Source organism: Lagopus muta, chromosome 4 (genome assembly GCF_023343835.1).
Source record: "Lagopus muta isolate bLagMut1 chromosome 4, bLagMut1 primary, whole genome shotgun sequence".
Classification (NCBI taxonomy): Eukaryota; Metazoa; Chordata; class Aves; order Galliformes; family Phasianidae; genus Lagopus; species Lagopus muta.
Genome location: NC_064436.1, coordinates 35,279,404 through 35,303,789, shown reverse-complemented (window position 1 = coordinate 35,303,789; position 24,386 = coordinate 35,279,404). Strand labels below are relative to the sequence as shown.

General features: G+C 37.2%; 1 protein-coding gene across 1 annotated transcript in view; it reads left to right on the top strand.

Annotated features, from left to right (window-relative positions):
* The window catches only part of SYNPO2 (synaptopodin 2), an 87,635-nt gene extending 64,555 nt beyond the window's left edge, over positions 1–23,080 (top strand). Inside the window, exons 4-5 of the mRNA XM_048941840.1 lie at positions 2,233–4,409; positions 19,203–23,080. Of these exons, the coding sequence (XP_048797797.1) occupies positions 2,233–4,409; positions 19,203–19,766 (2,741 nt within the window). The 3' untranslated portion in view covers positions 19,767–23,080. The remainder of the gene's footprint in view (positions 1–2,232; positions 4,410–19,202) is intronic.
* The last annotated feature ends 1,306 nt before the right edge of the window (positions 23,081–24,386 follow it).

Genomic DNA, 24,386 nt, shown 5'->3' with positions numbered 1-24,386 from the left:
GTTAAGAATCCTGACCAGGGATTTAATAACAGTATGGCAAAGCTGCTTGAATGCATGCAATGATATACTGTAGCAACAAACTATTTCATATGTAGTGTTGGAATTAGTCTGCTAACCCTTTGCTAATTCCACTGTAAGCATATTTTTAGCATGATAACCATTTGTAACTTATTTGCAAGCGGATTAAGCAGTTACTTATGCTTAAGTGTCTGCTTCCAAACCACATATTTTAACATTTTAAATGGAGCTTATAAGAAGAGTGCACATACTTTACATTTTGGCTGCGAAGTTAGAACCATCTGTGGGACTGTGCCCGTATATCTTAGTGAACAATATTGCCCTTCTAATAAGGCAAGTTTGTAGAGCAAACTACATATTACTTCTTTCAAGTAATATATATACTTTGCCTCTTTCTCATCCCAACTATGACAGTCTTAATTCTTTTTAACCTACTGGCACGCCATTATTTTTAGAAACTGATGCAATCTGTCAAAATATTTGCTTTTATTATTATTTTTAAAATGTGATTTACACATTAGAACTATCACGTTGCTAAGCACAGAGGAATAGGCTGCATGAAGCAAATACCGTGCATGAGACTTTTTTTTTTTTGTCAAATTAAAAGTTACAATGCAGCATTTCGGTCTAAACTACAAAAGAATATTTATTACAGACTTTACAGGTAAAATTTATGGTAAAGAAATAAATAGTAATTAGACTATATCTATCTGATTAATATTTCTTCTGGAAGCTTCTAGATCTATTGATTAAGTAACTGCAGATGAGTTAAGCGGCTTATTTGAAAGTGTGGAACTTAAATGCTGAAGGGTGACCATATGTGTTTGCAGAATCACTCTAAAGGTACAGGCCATAATTTCAAAACTGTCCCTGGTAAACACTGTAAGCATTTGACTTGTCAAAAGACTGAGCCAAGGATTTGGTGATTTGAACCTCTCAAAATAAAATACTACAAATTGCTGGTAAAGGCACCGTGCTCTTTTTGCTCTTACGGTGTTTAGAACCATTTGCTCTTATGGTTGTGAGAAGCACTGGTCTAGTCATGCTGTCATCTGGCATAATGGCAAAACTCCAAGTGTCTTTAATAGGAGAAGTATCAGGCTTCATCCTCTGACATAGAGAAAAGAATCATTAATAGAAAATACATCACAGTGCTTTCTTTAACAAGTTTGCTTTATTTGTACTAGCAGAAGATAATGATTAACTGCTTTATTTTCACAAATCAGAGGCACACCTCATCCTTTTGAAAATAACTGGAAGGGAGCCATTGATCTAGGCAGAATTAGCTTTTTATTTTAAAATCTAGCTTTTTAAAAGAGAGAAACTAGTGAGGTGGTCATGCTGATGTGCAGTGCATCTATCAGCTTTATAGATGCAGATACTCCTGTGTGCTCCCCACAGCTTGATGAAAACCAATAATTTATGCTTTAAGAAATATATATTATTTTGGTAGGAGCCTTCTCCACTCAGTTCTTAAATGTGTATTCATTCTTGCTGCATGGTAAAAATAAATGTTCTGAAGATGTTATATCCTATACAATTTGGGATTATGTTTGCACTCCCACTGTCTTTGAGGGAGCTGAAAATTAATAATTTCCTTATATATTTCCAGGGATATATATTTGCTTTTAAATAGCTAATACATATAAATATACCTATTTTTATCAACTACACAGCTTCTATAATGCAATAAACTCTTAAATGGTAGAAGCTGCTACCACTGTCAGACACAATACACAGTTTCATTTACTCTCAAATGTTAGACAGTCATGGTCCTGGCTGGCTGGGAATCTGCTGTAAGCCTAGCAACTGTGGTCAAACACTTGCTGCACACCAGATTACAGAAATTGAGTAAATGAGAAAATACTGCCTACCTATTGCTGCTGAGATGACTGCTGGGAATGAAAATTGTGGAAATTAGAAGATACACCTACCGTTCCTGTTGAAGTAAAGAAAGTGATGTAGCCTTTGAGCTTCTCTGGGTGTGGCCCTAAGGAAAGAATGCTGGATATGGAATTTGTACCACAGTTGTTATTGCGGGCAAAGCTTACGCATAACAATCCCTCCATGCACAAGAAAAGAAATGTTTTAATATGAGGGAGAGAGGCAGTATGCAAACTCCACTACAGACAGATGCATAACCACTTGCTAATAAACTCCATCTATTTTTGTGGGCTGCATGCAATTAAACGTGCACGTTGATTCTTTCCACAGGACTCCGGAGAAGTGAGAGCCTGTCAGAGAAGCAGGTTAAAGAAGCCAAATCTAAATGTAAAAGTATTGCATTGCTGCTGACGGCAGCTCCCAACCCCAATTCCAAGGGGGTGTTGATGTTCAAGAAGCGTCGGCAAAGGGCGAGGAAATATACTTTAGTCAGCTACGGGACTGGGGAGCTGGAACGTGACGAAGACGAGGGTGAAGAAGGTGAAGTTGAAGAGGGAGACAAAGAAAATACTTTTGAAGTGAGTTTACTTGCAACAAGTGAGTCAGAAATAGATGAAGATTTCTTCTCTGACATTGACAACGACAAGAAGATTGTGACATTTGATTGGGACAGTGGTTTACTTGAGGTTGAAAAGAAGACAAAAAGTGGAGACGAGATGCAGACGCTTCCAGAGACAACAGGTAAAGGAGCCCTCATGTTTGCCAGGAGACGGCAGAGGATGGATCAGATTACAGCTGAGCAAGAGGAGATGAAGGCACGCACAGTGCATGCAGAGGAACAAAGGGAAGTCACGGTGTCAGAGAACTTCCAGAAAGTAAGCTCCTCAGCATATCAAACAAAAGAGGAAGAAATGTTAAGACAGCAACCCTGCATAAGCAAAAGCTATGCAGATGTGAACCAGAATGATGGTAAAATTGTACAACAAAATGGGTTTGGCTTAGCACCAGACACAAGCCTCTCTTTTCAGTCTTCTGAGGCTCAAAAAGCAGCATCTTTGAACAGAACAGCTAAACCCTTCCCTTTCGGGGTTCAAAACCGAGCAGCTGCACCATTTTCACCAACGAGAAATGTCACTAGTCCTCTTTCAGATTTACCAGCACCACCTCCCTACTGCTCTATCAGCCCACCACCAGAGGCTTTATACAGACCTCTATCAGCTCCTGCAGCAAGCAAAGCTGCGCCAATTCTCTGGTCACACACAGAGCCAACCGAACGCATAGCATCCAGAGATGAGAGGATTGCAGTGCCAGCCAAAAGAACTGGGATACTGCAAGAAGCAAAGAGAAGGAGCACATCAAAGCCTATGTTCTCTTTCAAAGAAGCACCCAAAGTAAGTCCAAATCCTGCCCTGTTGTCCCTTGTACACAATGCAGAAGGCAAAAAAGGTTCTGGAGCTGGTTTTGAGTCAGGACCTGAAGAAGACTACCTCAGTTTGGGAGCAGAAGCTTGCAATTTCATGCAGAGTCAAGCATCTAAGCAAAAGGCCCCTCCTCCTACTGCTCCAAAGCCTTCCCTCAAGGTCTCTCCTGCTGCTGGTACCCCAGTTTCACCCGTTTGGTCACCAGCTGGGGCTTCTAACAAGGCTCCTTCTTTCCCAGCTCCAGCCTCACCACAGGCAGCATACCCTGCACCACTCAAATCCCCACAGTACCCTCATTCTCCCTCTGCCAATCCTCCGAATACTCTCAACCTATCAGGTCCTTTCAAAGGGCCACAGGCAACCCTAGCGAGTCCAAACCACCCAGCCAAGACACCAACCACCCCAAGTGCTGGAGAAACAAAACCCTTTGAGATGCCACCAGAGATGAGGGGAAAAGGAGCACAATTATTTGCCAGAAGACACTCTCGAATGGAGAAGTATGTGGTTGATTCAGAGACTGTGCAAGCAAACATGGCACGAGCCTCATCTCCAACTCCATCTTTACCAGCTTCTTGGAAATATTCATCTAATGTCCGAGCACCTCCACCTGTTGCTTATAATCCCATACATAGTCCATCTTATCCTCCTGCTGCCACCAAGCCTTTCCCTAAGTCCACTGCTGCTACTAAAAACACCAAAAGAAAACCTAAGAAAGGTCTCAATGCTTTGGATATTATGAAACATCAACCTTATCAACTTGATGCATCGTTATTTACTTTTCAACCTCCTAGTAATAAGGAAAGTCTAGCTATTAAGCAGATACCAAAGTTGCCCATTTCAAAGCAAGCTACATCCTTACGACTGCCTGGTTCTGCATCTCCTACAAATGTCCGGGCATCTTCAGTGTACTCTGTGCCAGCCTACAGTTCGCAACCGTCGTTCCAATCAAATGCCTCCACCCCAGTAAATGAATCATATGCGCCGACAGGCTATTCTGCATTTTCTAAGCCAGAATCCACTACATCCTCTTTGTTTACTGCTCCGAGGCCAAAATTTTCAGCAAAGAAAGCTGGCGTCATTGCACAGGTGTGGAAGCCATCTGTTATTGAAGAGTAAACACTATAGCTAAAACTTAGTGTCCATCTTGCTTGCAATGCATTATTGTTTGCAGTAGTAGCTGGGCACACAAAGAGTGTCAAGAGTATTCCTTTGCTTATGTAATATCTTCAGACGTATCACCTCAAATCTGGGTCCAAAATACTTGAACTTTTTTAAGGAATCAAAATAGATACAAATTCTAGCATATTTATGCACATTATCAGATGCTTTATACACATAAAATCCTGCAATAAATAGACACCATTGTGTTAAGTAAGCAGGACACTAGGTTTTTGCTTTAAGTTGACTGCAACAGAAACAACAGTAAGCAGTTCTCTTGGTTTATCAAACTAATAGAGAAGAGCTTTATTTCTATCCCCCACCCCAATTATGTCCAAATGACCTAGGGATTTGAGGACTCTTTTTTTTAAGTGCCTTATTAAATGCTATTAATAATAACATGTATTACTAACATACATAGTCTAAAATAGGTGAAGTATTAGACTCTGACTGATCACTAGCAGAATACAGCAGGATATACCTTTGGGTATGCGTGGAGTCCCACCAACTTCAGTCAGAATCTGTCTTGGCTCAAAGGTCCTTCCATAGGAATCTGATCAATCGGTCAGGGGCTTAGTTTGCAAGTTATGTGGATCAGCTGTGATCCAAAATCATGAATTGCCTCTGTGATTTCACAGAGAATGTGCTATAAGAGATGCAAGAGTATTCTGTGGAAGACTAATTTAAAGTAGATGGGATGACAGCTGGGAAAAATTGTTAAACATTTCCCATTTTTGGGAAATTTGACATCCTAAGTGCAGACATATATTTGGACAAAACTTTGCCTAGAATCCAGTAAATAACAAAAACTACTAAATCAAAAATATTGATTTAGAGAGATGAGATGGGTTTTTGGGTTTTGCAGCTGCAATATAATGCAATAGTTTCTTGTGAAATCGTAGCGACTGAGAAATGAAGGGATATGTGTAATTGAGAGTCTTGCAACCAAAGTAGCATATGCCTCAAAAATCAGCATTTAACATTAAATCATAAATATTACCTTGTCTTCCTATCAGTCTCAAACACATTTTCTTAATTTCAGTTTGGGCTTTACAGTGCTTTTTCCCACTCTTAATCTTTTTACTCTGGTTTTACACTTTCACCTTTTACTTGTATTGGATATAAGGATTGAAATACTGCTACAGTAGAAAATTCTTAAGAGTCCGTAGTCTTGAAACTACTGCACAATAGTGCAAAAAATACACAGTCTTGCTGAGGTATATTTAACAGTTAACAGTTTAGCATGCTGTTCTGTAAGGAGATTTGTTTACATCCATAGAGCTGTCTGAAACAAAATGTTGTTTCACGTAGCTAAGGTTATCCAAATTCATCCTAAATGCAACACTAAAGATTAAAACATTGATATGTGAATAAAGGTGGCAGAATCTGTTGGTATATTTACTTAAACTACCATCCAGCTAGGTACAGACACAAATAATGATTTTTATATTATAATGGTGAATACACTTCTATTAGAATTATCTATCTAGATGAAGGTGTTCCCCAGTGTGAACAAAATCACCTACATTCAGTCTCATTATGGTAACTGAAACCACAATAAAGTTTGAAATGAATAATTTCATTGTAAATGTGGAAGGCAGATTGGAATCAAGTCAATAGAAATCACTCGTTTTAATTCTGGACCTTCAAAATTCCACTCCCACTTCCGGATTGGAATACTAACTGCATTAAAAGAAAATGACCAAGTGATCCACCTCCCTCTTAAAATTCAGAACAGTGATGGGAAATCTTAAGAAAAAGAGCTTGGAAAACTCAACTAAGAATTACACTGCATTTTCCAGGAAATAGAGTAGCAATATTTTAATCCTCTGGAGATCTCCCTTCTATTTTCCACTGCTAGTATCTGTATTATTCTTCCATCATTAAACTTGACCCTTTCTTCTCTGCCTGTTTGGGTTTCTTTTCTTTCTTTTTTTTTTCTTTTCTTTATTCTACTTATATATACAGACAGAAACATATTAGAGGAAATCTGTTTTCTAGCAATTCTGTTTCTATGCAATTCTTGCCCTTTCCCCACTTCCACTTCTTCCCTCTTCCCTTCTTTTCCCCACTTTCCTTCCCATTCATTTTCTCAGTCTCCTCCTTTCCTTCTGTCTCACCTCCCTTGGAATAAAGATACCCTGTCAAAGGTAACAGAAGTGCTACTGGAGAGCTACACAGAAATCTAAATCCTTCCAGATAACCTCATGTTGCCTTATATATTTTTACTTGGCCCGCTCCTTTAAATTCTAACTTTAAATTACAACCACATTTCTGTACTTGTTCACCACACAAGTGTTTCCCTAATTAGGAAATTTTTAGCAGTTTTGTACATTCACCACAGTTTTGAGGTTGATGAACATGTCTATTAAGGAGATACAGAATCTTACATAGCATGGTGACCTGGTCACGTCAAGCTCAGGTCAGTAACTTGGGGAGGTTTTCGCCATCTCCAGAGCATCCTGTGTGAAATACGTGAATTATTGAAATCTAGTTTCTAGCGTAATATATGCCCGTGTGTCACTTTCCAAGTAAGAAATAATAAGCAGTATTATTCTAATTATAAGCATGTGAAAAAAGGTAGATTTGAGATACCATCTCACCCAAAGAAAAGCAGCTCTCCAGAAGGACAAAAGTCAAGTTAATGGGAACTAGAGGAGAACTGTGATTAGAACAGAGCATTTCCGTTTCCTAAAACATCTGTCTAGAACTGAATTCACCTGAAGGACAGCAGTGTGTACTTATCAGCTTGTAAAATATTTATGTATCCTTTTCATTTTCAGAAACCAAAATTCCAGTTAGGACACCATGTAAATTATTTGCACGTTTACGGCTATATGCTAGAAGTCAGCTTCTGTGGTAGCTGTATAAAATACAGCAATTAGCCTATCTTCCCTCTACTTTGGCCAGAAGGAAAGGAAATTAATATATGCTAAATATTTGGCTATTGATTAGATTTGGATTTTCTGCTGTTATTCAAACACGGGTATTTCATATGGCCAGTAGCAATGACAGAAGAACTTTTTAAAGCATCAGTATGTTAAAAGCCACAGTGACAATAGTGCTCTTAACTCAGTTAATCTTTTGAAAATCCCGATCGAAGACCGAGTCTGAGATCAATTTTATACACATACACTATTCTACATGCATAGTGCTTGGATCCAGCTTGGCTTCAAGGCTTTTATCAATCAGGTAAGTCTGTAATTCTCACTAATATTTCAGAAGATTGCCCTACTTAAATTCATAGTTTTACACGAAGTGTAATCTCTCAAGATGCAGATTAAATTTAGAGGAACGCTGAGCTGTTCATTGCCATGAGTACAAATTGAGAGCTAAAGATAACATCAAGTAGAGCTGAAAGGGGAAGAAAATGAACTGTTTGCAGAGAGGAGTGAAGACATCTGAATTTCTCCATAAAAGAGAAAGAAATTTTTGCTTTTTCCCCCTCCCCCAAAATCTATTAGAACTATCTTAATATACTATGATAATTTTCCAAGATGCAATGATTGTGCTTCATATATGGGAACATTTATCAGTGAATTTTAGGCCATTCCTAATAACAATACTTCTAATGCACTCACATTAAAAGATTTATTTAATTTCTTTTAATTATAGTCCATACAAGAGGTATTATAACATACCAGTTTGGATTTCACATTTTGAGATAGCCTTTCTTTGAAAACAGCCATGCTAATGACAGTTTCTGAGTCAGTTCCAGGCCTCTTTACAAAACCTGAACTTAACAGTTTTGTTTTGGAAATGAGTGGCTTTTAGACAAGAAGTTAAATTTTTGTTACAAAAGTAAACAAAATGTGATTACTGGAAATAGAACTATCAAGCTTCTCTTCCCTTCTCTAGGGGAACTACTCTTATTAAGTTCCTAATCAGCAAAAGATAACATATTATGAAACAAACAAAAAGATAGCCAAAGATTTTTTGTTGTTGTTTTTGGTTTTTTGTTTGTTTGTTTGTTTGTTTTTCTGTGTGTTTTTTTTTGTTTGTTTGTTTGCTTTTCTGTAGGGACATTTACGGAGTAAACAATACCATCTTTTACAAGTACATCTTAAACTTTTGCTTTTGCTCTCTTATGGAAGAAGTTATTTAGTCAGTGTCCTAAGATGTGACAACATCCAGTGACAAGCTGCCTGGTATCAAAAGCTCCTGGCCTATGAACTGGGACATTATAAAACATTCATATTAATAAGTGTAGTAGGAAATACCCATTTCTCTTCTAGATTTGCAGACAATTCACTACAAGATCAAGCCATTGCCATTACAATATCAGCCACCAAGAAGTTTCCATTCATTTTTGTCTGAAGTCCTATTGCACTCACCCAAAATACACCTGCTTTTATTCAAGAATAAAGTTCCTGAGACGTTCAAGAGTTGAGACACAAAGCCAGCCCTAAAACTATTGTGACCCGTTTTGCTGTCACCATAGCAATCGGGCAGCAATAAGGATTTTTTTCCCTTTTTGGCAGAGGGCTGTTAGTAGTCACCCAAAAATGAATGCTCAGAATTCAGTGTGTTCGTATTTGAAGAAATACTAAGAGGCTAAGGCATCTCCAGGATACAGCAATTAAGAAGTGAAGGGCTGGTACGTGCTTCATAGTGGTAAGTTACTCATAAGTGACAGAGCAGCAATTTTAAAAGAAAAGAAAATCTAGAATTGGGGATGTGCAGTAAGGAGGAAACTCCAGAACAAAAACAGAGGTTCAGTTCTGTCAGAGGTTCAAGACATACTGAAGGTATAAGAGAAGAAAATAAGTAAGACGGGCTTAAGTCTGCACTGAGATGGCTGACTATTTCCAGCCTTTTGTTGAAATTTTCTAGGTTCTTCTTGGATGACAGAGTGCTCATATCACTGGGCATGTTTTTTTTCCTCTATTTACAAATTGTGAAAGAATGGAAATGCAGCAAACCCAGCAAAAACGAGAAAAGTGAGCTTTTTATAAAAACAGACCCTATCAATAGAGTATTGCACTGAGAGGCAACATACATATAAACATATTATCCTAGATAGCTCCTATACACAACAGTCTTCAAAAATGCTAAAGTAAACTTTGATAAAAGATAGTAAAGTGCCCTTCAGCCCTGAGAAGCAGCCATAAACAGAAATCGGTACATGATGATTTGGGAGGAGCAATATTTACCAAGTATCCAAGACAACACACCAGCAAACGACCAGCTTTACCATGTCCTGCTGCTCCAGCCTCTCCACAGGGAATTGCACACCATGAGGTAGGGAAATACCAGTGAAACAGCAGCAATCTTTGCATCTAACAATTTGCAAAATCTTTCTCCTCTCTTTTTCCAGGATCCTCATCCAGATTTCCTAGCTTGCAGAATGCAAAGTGATTGGTTATAAAAAGATCCACTTTTCCAGTATTACCTTTCTCAAAATACAATGATACAACTTTGTCTGAAGTTAAATGCCCAGGATTCCACTGATCGTTTTGTGAGTTCAGCATGGCAAGTGCAAACCTTAATTACACAGCTTGGCAAAATGCTATTTTAAAATGAATCTGCTCAGTTTGAACAAGAAATGTTGTACAAAGAAGAAATTCGATGACAAGATATTAAAAAAAACTGTGGATTCAGAATCTTTGAACTTAACTGCTGGTAGAGATGTTTCTTGGGAAAATATGTGAGCCTGGTATTTACTTGGTGCCACCTTCACAAGTTCATAGTACCCGTGACAAGAACTGTACTTGATCATAAACATTACTTCTGCGTGTTATTACAGTTGGGAGGAGCTGGAATCATTCAAGAGCTATGCTTGACAAGTGCTTTTTAGGCTGGAGCATTACTCCAGAAAGAACTTCAGGATTTTTATCAGATGATTAAAAAGTAATCCTGAAGCTGAAGGAAATACTGTGTTGGAAGGTTCGCTACAGAAACAGATTTGAGCTCTTGTTTTACAAGCTAGGGCTAACCACAGAATGATGTTTCTGTGGTTTAACTGTCAGCATCCTTGAGTAAGGCAGGCAAAGACTTTTATAAGATGCTAATCAATTCTCCTGTTACTCTGTAGTTTCCATAGGAAAAAAATCTATTCTTGCTTGTAATGATCTTGACAAACAGTTTTTAATTTCAATGCATGTGAAACCATCACAAAGTTACGCGGTGGTACTGTATTACAGTAACTGTATGCTCCCATTAGCTGAGGAAACAGCTCTGAGAAAAATAACTTACTGAACCACGCGTACAGATGGACTAAGTAGATGAGGGCTTTGCGAGCATGTTATTCAGTATATCAGGACAAAGAGTTTTCAAACTTGTTTGAAGAATCCTTGATTCTTTCTTACGGTTTGAGACTGACATATTGAAAAGGTAATTCCAGACAATTGAAAGATACATTGCTGCAAAAGTAACACATTGCCTGCCATTGTTTTTCTCATAGAATTTCCGACTCAATTTAAGGCAGACAATGGTACCGCTCACCTAATGAACAGCCCTTCGCTAATTTGTACTGACCTTGTTCTCTGCATAGCACCATCCCTTATATAACACAAGCTCTTCAAAGTATGCTCTTCATGCTGAATGACTTATTTCCACAAAGCTTTTTTGGTTAGCATTTAGTTGATTCAGAAGCTGTAATTTGTTTTTCCGCTACTGTACGAATGAGCAAATGAAGATGGAGGCATTGGTATTAAGATGCTCCTTAGCATTAGCTTCCCAGTTCAAGACACTTAGCATCAAGGCCAATAGGATGTGAACCAGTCACTGTGCAAAAGCATAGTTCTCCTTAACAGTCTGTGACTGTTCACAGATTACACTTCTCCAGGTGGAATTCCAGAAAAGGGAATCCTCAATGACCAGACAGCGAAAATGTCTTTCCCACAATAGTGTAATGTTACTTTGTTACATTACCATACAATTTGCTAAAAGAAATGCTAGAACTGCACTGGATGGGGCAGCGGTGCTAAAATTTAATAAAAATTTGTATGCACTGGGCAATTATGTTTACATTTCATAATTTTTGAATACTTATCTTCCATATTTAATTCCATTGCTTCAAGGTAACTTTGTGTGTTTAAGATCCAAAGGGTTTTTTTAGAACAAACCAAGCCTCAAAATACTATCATACAGATCACTGTTACCAGCAGGGTCCTCCAGCATGGCTTGGACCACCAATTGCCATCATGCTACTTAAATCCTAGAATGGCCTGGGTTGAAAAGGACCACAGTGATCATCTAGTTTCAACCCCCTGCTATGTGCAGGGTCGCCAGCCACCAGAGGCTGCCCATGTCCCCACTTGTTAACACCTGGCTGTGAATCTGCACCAGGAGGATGGCACACTTTCCAGTGGGGCTCTTAAGTGTTTTCTGACATCAGTGAGATCAAGGAAGGGCACACTCCATCCCTCTGGGGAAGAAATTTTTCTGGAGTTCTGAAGGAAAGTACACAGCAGTAAACATAGGCTCTTTTCCCCAGGTATACCTTCATGGCCCCATTTCATTCTATTTTTTCTTGGCCTGGCCTCCTCCTCATAGCCTAATTGCAAACTAAACAGGTCAATTTTCCATTCCTTAAGTTTCTCATCAAAGCCTATGAAACTTGGCCAGTTTGACAGCCAGGTGTCAACAAGTGGTGACATGGGCAGCCTCTGGTGGTTGGCAACCCTGCACATAGTTTACCTAGCCTCATCACTCTCCAAGCCAGTCCTGAATACAGTTTTCCTTCTGTATCAAGTATTACTATCTTGTAATTTTGTTTTGGCCAGACTTTCCTCAGTCCTTCACTTGCTGGTTTCTTCCACTCTGCTGAAATTATTCTCGCCCAGTATATTCCATTCAGATGTTTTCCCTTTCAAAGATGCTTTGGCCCAACAGGAGGCCTTGAGTTATGTCAAGAGGCAGGTGTGATGTGAAGCACACCTCAGTCCTGAACAGTGGTTGTGCAGAGCCCTGTATTCAGACCCAGTGTTGTGAAGACAGATATGCATCATATGTCTACACACAGAACTTTTTGTGAATGAAAACACAGCTGCACAACAAGTGCCAGAGCTATGATACACCTCAGTGACTTCTCCAGCCTGTGGAAATACACATAGCCTGCAGGTCTCACAGGTAGAGCAGGACACTGCAGGAACTGGGAAACAGATAAGGCATTCCTATTGAGCCTCACATTCCTGACGAACCTGTGTTACCTAAAATTACTGGACTGTTTGGTCTGGACATAGATAGGCAAGTATTAGAATAGATGTATGAGACGCTTCAGATTCAAAGATCAGTCTCAAAGCAGTTCTAAAGCATAAAGCAGTACTACTTTTAAAGGAAAAGGAGTCTAGAGTTTATTTGCATCTGTATGCCTTTTTTTTTTTTTTTTTTTCTTCTTTTCCTATTTTCACTCTTTGAAGTGATTGAGCCACACGGGTTCACTCGGTTAAAATGTAATTCAGGGGGCTGAATCATTTGAGATGAAATAAATAAGAAAAATAACCACAAAAAAGAGGATTTTGGTTTGAAAGATTTCATGAGGAAATTATATGGACCAGGATAAATTATCTTTTCACTTGGAAACATTCAGAAGAAACAATGCCACCATCTCCAGGAAGTACAATAAATTCAGTATTTACTTGATTTCATTTTAGAAAAAATATCAGTAACCTTCCCTTAATATTAAACGCTTTTGTTGTCCATACAAAATAGAAATGTCAGAAACTGAGACCAACTTTGCACTTGTTTTCAAACTTCTATTCAAAAGGAAGCAAAGCTTCGTGCTCTAAGGCCTTGGGAATTGTATAATATTTAAGTCCAGAAGATGGCAGCAAATGTTCTTCCTTAAGGGAAATAAACTGTCCATTCCAACACCCAAGGACCAAAATGCTGCATTCCAATTTTATTAGTTTCATTTTGCCTGCTACAAATTATTTCCAGCATTTTTAATTTTATTCCCTTTAAAAAAAAAATAAAAACTGTAGTTATATTGTAAAGTAGCCATGGCATTTACAGCACAGTTGGCAGCATTTCAGAGAAGTTGTTTTTTTCACTATATAAAGTTTAAATCGTAAATGCTTTCAGACGAAAAAAAGCAAAAATAAGCTTAGTAATGTCTTCTTTCTATATATTGGTCAAATTAAAAATCTGAAATGCTTGTTCTTCAAAAAATTGGAAAGAATGAAAGAATTGAAACAATATATATACATCTAAATCAGGTATTATTTATTTTGTCCTACCATCTTCTCGTTGTTCTCTAACTGCAGTAGTCATTACAAATCAATAAAAAACAAAGTGACAAACATAACCCTCAACTTTTATAAAGACAGAGTCATTCCACAGCAGCCCAATTGTTTTAACCACTTCCTTTTCCTTTGTTCCCCTTCAGTGTAAACATTAACCAGATGCTAACGTTAACTCTGATTTGAACTTGCTTAAGCCTCATGATTAAAATGAAAAGAAAAAATAAAAATGCCTTAATGATTTAGAAACCTAAGTCAATCATATTACATTTATTTTAGCTTTACTTATTAATACACAACTCTTAAGTACTAACAATGCTTACAATAAATGCGTCCTTCACTCACCAGTTTATAAACATCTTGCATTTTTTTAACCAGCATTAGCTTGAATCTTTTTGCACAAACACCTGGTCAGCAGCTCTTGCTAGTGTTCTATGGCTACAATGGACAGTTCTGAACTGCCTTTCCTTTTATTGACATCCAGGAATCATTTTCCCTTTAATAGCTACAGTAGAAAAAGCCTTGCCTTTTCTCAGAAGGAGGAATAGAAGAACGCAAGTTAATCACTGTATGGCATTCCCTTTTGTTTTGTAGCCTAACAACACCTTGTGTTCTGGTACAGTATTTTTTTAATGTTTTACAAAAAGAGTACAGTAATACAGTGTGTGATAATTTAATACTTCTGTTATCACATCACTTTTCCTTCCCTTTTCTTTTGACTGTGAGAAGAAGAATAGATGATCTTTACCCCTCTTTTTATAATCTTATATTTTACAGTGATGGGATAGAATAACCTTCCTCCATTTGCACTTCCCTCTGTCTGTTTTGCCTCTGTCTCATTTATTACCAAAGGTTTATGTATTCTTTTTAGTGTATGCATGTCAAAAGATCTATTTTAACATATTTAATAGAAAGGGAAAAACAATAGAAAGTATCACCATGCCTGGCCACTGCTGTCTAGTAAAGGAATGATGAATTCTGGTGATTAAATGTTGCCTTGGTTTCACAGTATGTTAGAAATCAGTTTATGAATATCAAATGTGGTCTGCTATGAGTTTAGAGATTTTCACACCTAGATTTTTCAGTCTAGGAACTTCACCACTAATAATAAGAATTAAAGGCAATGTTAATCATATCTCAGTTCTTATATTTGAGACATTTGTTTTGAAGGAAAATCTTATTTTTCCAGAAGTATTTTAAGTATGGAAATATGCCAAAGATTATAACAATTTCAGAATACAGTTGGGGTAGGTATAGACAAATATTAGACTACTTAGATTATTCCAATAGTATGTCACTATGCGATGTTTATCGATTATTTAATCAAGTGCACAAAAATCTGCTGTGCAGCATGCTTCTGAGTTACTTGCATTGCAATAGATACAACCATAGCAATCTTATCAGTGAGTTATCTTAGAGACTGAATTCCTCCTCCTTAGGGTAAACACTGAGGCATTATGGCACAGTGCACATAACTGATGCAATTGCTTTATTTCTTTCATGGGTGATGAAAGAAATTGAATAATTTCCTGTGAAAGAGCCATGAGAATTACAAACGAATCCTGAATTCAAAAGGCTCTGCTTCAAGGTGCAGTCACTTCACAAAACTTGGCAAATTGCTTCAGGCCCAAATTGATTTTCCTATTTAATTTTCCTAAATTAAATTTTAAAATAGAATTGGAATACCGAAACAAATACTATAGTTCATCATTTTCATCTTGCAGAGGGAACTTTGTTGCTGTCATTCGGATAGAGGTTGAACATCCATCCAGAATGCAGTAATCGTTGATTACCTTCTGTGATAAAGATCTCACTGAGATTCACTGTATTCATTGTTTCCAAGAAAGATACTTCGCACCTAACAAAGCTGCCCACAGGGGCAAGAGAAATCAGTCTTTTGTCACCTGGTCTGTTTTTCCATCTTAGTTAAATCTCTGACAATAGCTATTAATATTAATAGCTATAAAATGATGTCTAGAACTTAACATGGTTATGTGAGATCCAAGAGTCCAATGAAAAAATGCATGAACTGCTCCAGCAAACTGAAACCAGTGTAAAAAATAATAGTTTGGCAAAATAGACAAGACCTGAAATAGCTGTTCTTGGGGTTCTAGAGTAGAAAAAAAGCATACTTATCAATTTTTAAAGAAATAATTTATTCCAAATTAATTGGAATGACCTCTTATTGCCCAGGTAAACTGTTACTCCAAGTCACCTGGGAACCTAAACCAAATTTTGTTGGAACTATCTATCACAGACATTTTCATCTAATAGAGTGATCATCACTGGGTGCATTTCTTTGGTAGCTAAGGAAAGACATCCTTATGTAAGGAAATGTTCTTCATCTATGAGATGGTGTGAACTACTTGGATTCTTACGTAGTCATTTTATCCCTGAGAGCATTACTAAAGTTAAAAATGAAATAAGAAAATGAGTTCAAGTAATTTTAGTATAACTAACCTCATTCCCAAGGTGCTACTCACAGTCCAGCTCTACTGACTGCTTATCTTCCATCAAGACCTAACATTCTTGTCAAATATAGACCCACACTACACAAAAGCTCAAAAAAAGAAAAAGAAAAAGAACTCAGAACTAAAATGAGAAAAGATAATTCCTATGAGAATAAAATCTTTCACATGCAAGTTTCTCACGCTATTTGATTTTTTCCTTACAAAGCAAATACAATAGTCTCCAGATTATCAACATGTCTGAATGCAGGTGCTGTGGACAGATATGACTTGAAGTACAAACATTTGTTCATTGAAGCCTTCCAAATTAAGATCCTCAAGGCAGTAAAGCATTCTTTTTCAAGTTTTGTCCAAACTGTGCTAGTCCCTTTATACTGTATTGATTGATTCACGCTGAGAATTTTTCTAGGAATTCATCTAGATCTGCTGTCTCAGTTCCCCTCCTTTGCCTGCTATAATAACAAGGAATTCCTAGAACATTTTCCAGCACCGCAAAAAATTATTTTAGTTTTCATTACTGATTTAGATTATCTGTCAAGTCTGATATAGTGGTAACTTGTATGTAGGCATACATACAAGTACAAGTGGTAACTTGTGCTAATAAACTCCAGAACTCACCACATTTAATTTTTGGCTACTGTATTGCTACTTTTACAAGCTTCTGCCATTGTAAAATAGTAGAATGGCTTATCTGACAAAATACAGAAATATTTTTCCTAACTCACAATTCTCTAATCAAATTGTCAAGAAAAATTAGCTCCTGCTTTATTACTGATAGTTATGCCTAAAAGATAGCTCTGCCACTTGGTGAAAACCAGAAGTTTTCTCTAAACATAACAGACTACACAGAGCATTTCATCTGACCTGCCTTGAAATGTCAGCGACATTCAGCGATAACAGTTCTGTCTACATTATCATTTCCCTCTGCATCTCTGGAATCCCATGAAGTACTACTAGCAGGGCTTGGAATCTCCATTAAGAGGCTTTCCTATTCAGCACAGACCACAGTCTAGAACCACTCAGAAAGCAATTATGACAGGTAGGCTAACTAGCAGAACCTGTTTGATCAACTTATTTTAATCCCTCAGTACAATCCTATCTTCTTAGTTTTGTGGCTCTGGTTATTACATTACTTTGTAATAGAAACTGTACCTCACTTTACGTGCTTACTTCGATTTCATACCTTAAAAAAATTGTTACTGATAACTTAAATAAAATGCACTAATCAGACATGCTGAAGAAGCTACTTTTGTAGGTTCAGTGAAGAAATAAATTGCAATACATTAGAGGAAAGAAAAGTATTCAGACAGGCCTGAGACCTGGATTCTTATTTTCTATGGAAGTATGAATCCCTCTCCTTAGACAAAAATCTGGAAAAAGTTAACTCATGCTTGATGGCACATCACTTCATCTGTGTGGAAAAAAAATATGTTCAGCATATTCTTTCATTCACCTTCCAAACATTTTTGCTTTTTACATGCCACCAGTTTGCAGTCTGCTGATAGGACCACATCTTAAACCATGAGGTGATTAAGCATTAAAGAGAAGATTTAAAAATTAACTGTTAGTTTGCCCAAACCTAAGTACTTCTTGCAGTTAAATGTAGAACTTAAAGAAAATGTACCAGAAGGATGTGGTGGTAGGATAAGTAATATTAGGAATTTCCTCTCTGGAACTGCAAAATGGGAACAGCTGGTTGTGGCTAAGTGGTGAAAAGATAGTCCTATTGTAAAGCATGAGTTGTGAATCTTGTCAAAGCTACACAAACACTAGATCACTACATGATCTCTTTGTGTCACTATACACTTTTAACAGATTCAACTGTGCACCACCAAACTGAAAATAATGCAATCGGTAGTCTTTTTCTCACTTTCTATCTCTCATTTACAAGCTTACATTAAAACACAACATAAAAGCACATGTGGAGTAGAGGTCATTTAATTTTTTAATTAAATTAAGATCCTACGCTGGAAAAGTCTGTAAGACACAAAGTTGCTATGTGAACTATTGCTGGATAAACTTTTCCTCATATGCTCAGGCACTCACTGACTGGCATCTGGATCATATTCTCAAAATTAAAAGTTTTGGAAGCGAATTAGGAAAATTAACATACATCAACATAGTTAAAATGAAATTTTAGCACAGCCTTTGTCAACAGCCTGGAATTTCACACCAGATTTCAGAGCTAGAGACATTTAAGCCTCAGGATATGAATCAGTGGGTGTAAATCAATTACTTGAGTGACCACTCTTGGTACGAACAATGCGATTTGTCCAATACAAAGAACGTAACTGGTTTGGGGAAAAGGCTGTTTTGTATGCCAAATGAAGACTGCTGTGGGCAGGACCTTCTCACAAACAGAGTTTCTGTTTCAAAGTGCTGCATTACTAAGAAGATTAGGATTTGTCAGATATGAATGGATTGCTCCCATAAATGGGTCAGAATGTTCTGAAATTTTGAGGGCACTGCTTTCTAAAGAAGCCAGGTTAGTGTCCTTTAAAGGTATTAAGGAAATGATTACATTAACATTTTTAATTTTGTGCGTTCATCTTTGACCCACCTCATCCAAAGTATAATAATTTCAGAGTAAGAAATGTCTTTCTTTAAAGGAGATTGCCAAAGATATGCTCTTGGACAGATGTCCTAGACAGAACCTGTAAGTAAATTAGTCTGCGCCTGCATGAAAACACACAAAGAACTGTTGCAACATAACTTCCTTTATCATTATCAGAATGAGGTTTTTTTCAGAACAAGACATACTAGCTAAGTAGTGGAGATGGAAGTAAAGCTGAACCGCTGCTAACAGAACTGTACCTTTTCAGTAACAAAAGCTTGTCTTTGGTTCATTTACTTTTCTAAGAAATGCAGTTTGCTCTTCCTTTCTTGATTCTTTACCTCCTTTTTCATACCTCATCTCTTTTCATTAAATTAAAATACTAAAAAGTAGATATAAAACAGGATTGCTAGGATGTCACGTGCTTACAGAGTTTATTGTTCCACTGAGGAAAAGAAGCTTCTGCTCTTCTTGTTTAATGACTTCATCCATATTTGGTGTTTTGTTTTCCTAGGAAAGAAGCAGTGGACGTTCATTATCACTTCCTGGGAAACCTTCATTCATTTCTCGAGCCACATCTCCCACTTCTCCTCTTATATTTCAGCCTGCCCCTGACTACTTCAGCAAGCCAGACACAGCAGCTGACAAGCCTGTCAAGAGACTGACTCCCTGGGAAGCAGCAGCAAAATCCCCTCTTGGTCTAGTGGATGAAGCTTTTGGGCCACAAAATATGCAGGAATCCATTGCTGCTAATGTAGTATCAGCTGCACACAGGAAAACACTTCCTGAGCCGCCAGATGAATGGAAACAAAAGGTTTCTTATGAGCCTCCAGTCCCAAGTGCTAGCCTAGCCTTATTAGGAGGGAAGCAATCGGGTGTTACATCAGCCCGAAAAAGCACCCTGTCTGTGTCAAATGCCACCACACAGGCTGGCTCTCAGCAGCAGTATGCCTTCTGCAGTCAACGGTCCCAAACAGATCCTGATATAATGTCCATGGATTCCAGGTCTGACTATGGCTTGTCAACAGCTGATTCAAACTACAATCCACAGCCAAGGGGATGGAGGCGTCCAACATGAACAGCAGAAGGGCCTGGCATATTTTCCCTTCTTCCAACTTTACAAGTTTTAGATTTGAGTTGGAGAAGGAAAGTTTCTTGCTGGCTTCACCATCTCTGAACTAAAGAAATGAGGAGGCAAGACTGAATGGAGCACAGTTTTCACATGACTTCAGGGCTAGCAGCAGCTAGAATAGACTCAGTTTTACACCTAACCTAAGATAGTTCTGTATGTAAAAGGGGAAAATTGCATATTTCTTGGGGGTGAGATGAGAATGAAGGTGGGACAACCAATGTCCTCATTATGAAAATTCAGAAAGGAGTTAGATGGAGACTGTACAAGCAGTTGCAGTTAACGTGGAAAAGAAAAATTAAAACAAGGGCATTTTAAAGGCAAGAAGTATTTTACAGGATCTTGCAGGTTTTCTGGATGTGTTAGATACTCAAGTTCCAGATTACTGGATAGAACCAGCCTTAAGAAAGTTCCAGTGAAAACTGAAGGTTGAGGAACATTAGACTATTGGTCTTAAGATTTCTTCATTTTACAAAAGAGCTAGCAAAGTAAATAAGTGAATAGTTACACGATGGTAGCATTTAAAATACATCTGTGTTCATGGTACCTGAATTTCTACAACATGGAGGCATATGCTCGTTTTATAGTCGTACATTTCAGATTGATTTCATAACTGTTTCAATGAATTTTTACATGTTGTAATTAACTGAGCAATCTGAATATAAAGGAAGAAAGGTGTTAACAACAGAGACCAGTACCATGATACTTGAATAACAACAAAAGGGATGATGAAAGTGTTTAGGTTGTATTTAAACTGGATAGCAAGGCAATTTTGTAATAAACTCACGTGGGAGTCTGGAACAGCATTTACTCCTCTGTGAAATGCACTACTCGCTGAACATTTACAGCTGACTGGCTGGGCAGTTATTCTTAGTATCTAGGTAGCTCAATGTTTAGAAGGCTTTTGATTTGTATTCTCAGTTCAAAAACATTAAGTTGATTGTGAACATGAAGTTGATGAACATAAATTGTTCATCAAGCACAGTATCTGTGTAGAAGGCGGTTTGTGAAAGAGGGTTTATGATATGTGTTACAATGGTGTGAGTCTAGTATGAGTACCAAATATTTGGACAGTTGGCTAGAGTTATCTTGATGGATCTGAAGAGATGGCAAATAATTGTTGCTAATGATAAATACCTTGCATTTACAGCTTATTTAAACAATAGTCATGTGTGTCTAAAAATATACGCATTGCAAACTTATGGGTAGTTTAGAATGTTGTTAAGGCATTAAATGAATACTCCAAGCTTTACAAAGCTCTCTGCATCCTCCTCATTTTTTGGGGCATTCTCCAAGGATCTGTTGGGCACAGCCAACCACAACTGCTACAGAAACACTGTTAACTATCCCTATCTTCAAAAAAGTTGTCAGCTCTGCTTAAAGTGGTTAGATTAGAAAGAACTAAAACAAATATATATCTAAGAAATAGCATACTACAAAACATTCCCATCTGCAAACAGTCTTCCATTATAGAAATTATGAAATAATTAGTATAAGGAAAAGAAAAAAGTAAACCAAGTTCATTTGAACTGAATTTTCCTGTAGGAGCAACTAACTGCAAGAAAAATATACCTTTAAGGAGTTTAAGGTGGCAGTAATTCTCTAGTCAAATATAAGACTCTTTGAAATCAACTGATCCTTTTGAACAATCAGGAAACGGAGACATGGAAGCTATAAATCTTTAAATTTGAGTCATATTGCTATAGCATCTTAGAAACTCATTTCATAACTTATGAATATGTAGAACAAAGATGATTTAGAAACATTACATGAACAAGGCTGCCATGCACCTGAGAGTCATACACTAACATAGTTAGAATAAGTTTTCCTGCCACATAAAACAAACAAACATGACATTTTTCTCTGCAGCACTCCACAATGCCCTTTTTCATCACTACTAGGAATATTGCCCCTGAAACCATTGGGACTGTAGCAGTTCCTTAAGAGTATGCGTTTGGATCCAGGCCTATTTCCCTAGAAATACGTGTAAGCTTTCACCTGATTTCAGCATAATTGATATCTAGCAGTTACGTTTATAAGTCATTAAAGTCTTAGGTATTCAATAAATGTTAGTGTACATGTATTTTACAGAACGAGTACATTCTGAAAATTATTTAATGCTTACGTATTTTGCTGAACTGTGGTATGTATTATAATAATAAAAATGATTCCCTGTATCAAGACAAGTTCAGATTTTTGTTTGAAACTGCATCCTTTACACTACTGATAAAAAGGGATTCATCAGTAGGTACTTCTATGAACATGAGAATTAATGGTGCTGAGTTTCTTATGAATTTGCATTTTATCATAGATTAATTTGGGTGTTTTACGTAATCTTCTACAGATTTTTCTTTCCTGCTACTGAAGATTTGCTAGATCTCCTTCCCATATGGATTCTCTCATGTCTAATATGGGATAAGTTCATCCTATAGAATTTCCCTCAATAGCAACACTGATAAAGCATATACATCCTCCACTCAGATGCCTATTTTTAAGAAATCTGTGGGAAATTGATTATTTTCAAGGTCTATTCCACTGCCACATAGACAGAAACAAACATTTTAAATATTATTAGTGAGAGGACAGACGCATGGAAGCAAGACAGATCATGTAGCCTTGTTTACAAAAGAAATCAGGCCAAAACCAGATTGAGACAATGAACCGATTTCAATGGAAGCAGCAGGCCCAGACTGCAGACCACTAATTCAAATGGTAATGCATACACAGCTTTATGAATAAGCACAGAGCATCACTCACTCTCTCTTCTTCATCCTATTCCTCCACTAGCAAAACATCTTTCTATCACAAATATTTGTAACTGTTGAGTGTGAGTTCTGAATATATTATAATACAAGTATTTCTTACATTTGTTTTTGAATGCACAGATCTGTTCAATAAATGGGAAAAAAAACATCTTGATATATTAAATGTGGTTCTTCTGTTTACTCTCCATTGTTTCTGTTACTATGGAAAGGATTAGAATACATAGTAGAACTAAAAATTTACTTTCTTCAGTTACAGTAGATGATGACAATCACGATTGTTCATAATTGTTTTCATTTTGGTTCCCTTTAATGCAACCAAATATCTATTCACATTGCATTTCTGCTCAGTCACAAAAGGCTGCATTGTCTTTATAAAAGGCTGTTCATTTCTAAAGGCTTTTTGTTCACTGCAAAAGACACTTTATTTGAGAATGTACGCCAGAGATGTAAATTGTATCATTTAATAAAGTGATTTGACCAATCAGATGATAAACACAATTTTGCTTTCTCTAAATTCTTGTCTGCTTGTTTTGAATAATCTGAACCCAAGTAAAGCCTAATCTCTTTTTTTTTTCTGTACTATTTTTAGATTCACTGACTGCCTGTCAGTGACCTTGGGCTGATATGAGCTTCTAAAAGCTTAAACCAACATCAGGTCAAATGGCAGCATGTCAATTCAGCAGAATTTCATTTTCACACTGAATAAGCAGAGAAAGGCAACAGAGTGAAGCACAGTCTACCAAGGTAAAATAATATGGTCAGACTTTTTAATCATTTGAATGTTTTCACACATCTAAACTTCTGTTCATTCACTGTAGGTTTGTTTAGAAGGGCTGCACTGCTGTATTTTCTTGTTTATTCTTAATTGAGCCATACTACTTAAAAAGAAATTAAAACTGAGAATAAATTGTGAACCCCATCTTGACATTGTTCAGACTATTCAGTGAACAGCTCTGAAGGATGTAAGTACATCCATGTAAGATACGTAGTACAATCTAACTATGAACGTTCAGATCAGATTTCCACTCTTAAAGAGAATAGGCCTGTTGAATCACTAAGCAGTTTTTACATTGGTAAAGCAAGAAGGCTTTCGCCCTCCATAAAAGTGATTGGCGCATGTAAAACTTGGTAAAATGATAAAACTTGAAAATAGTATTTTTAAATACCTAAGGTACATAAAGGGTTTTCAAGTTTGCAAGAAAAATCAGTATTATTTCTTCTCATGATTACAGGCAGAATTTTCATTTTATATAGTAAGTTCTTGAAAGATTGGAAACGAAGAAAGCATAAATCAGATGCATTTTAACACAACATCCTTGTACTCAGCCATCTGCAGTGGCTTAAAAATCCCACTACACACAGGTGAATAGGTGCTATTTTTGTATAATGTGGCACCATCCAGAAAATATACTTTCAGTTTCTTGATATTCCCTGGATTCTCTGATACATTCATCAACATTCAAGAATTTTTAGAGTGACTACAGGACATCAGACTGCTCTGTTACTGAATGTGAATATTTGATGTATTGAGTCATTTTAGGTCCAGAAAGAAAGGTGGGTGTTTCCAGGCCACTACCTGTCTTTTCTCAAATTGAACATTAATGTTTTTATGTTGTTCATTGGATTCACTACTGGATTTTAAAAATAAGTTGTGTTGCATGTGATCCTTGTACATCAAGACAGCTTCACCTACGTTCTTAAGCATAGCTTGGATTGCATGCGTTTGAGGTCTGGGGATGTTTTGCTCTGAACTACAGTTTTCCCTTTTGGCAATGGGATGACTACATGCATCCTCTTGTCCACT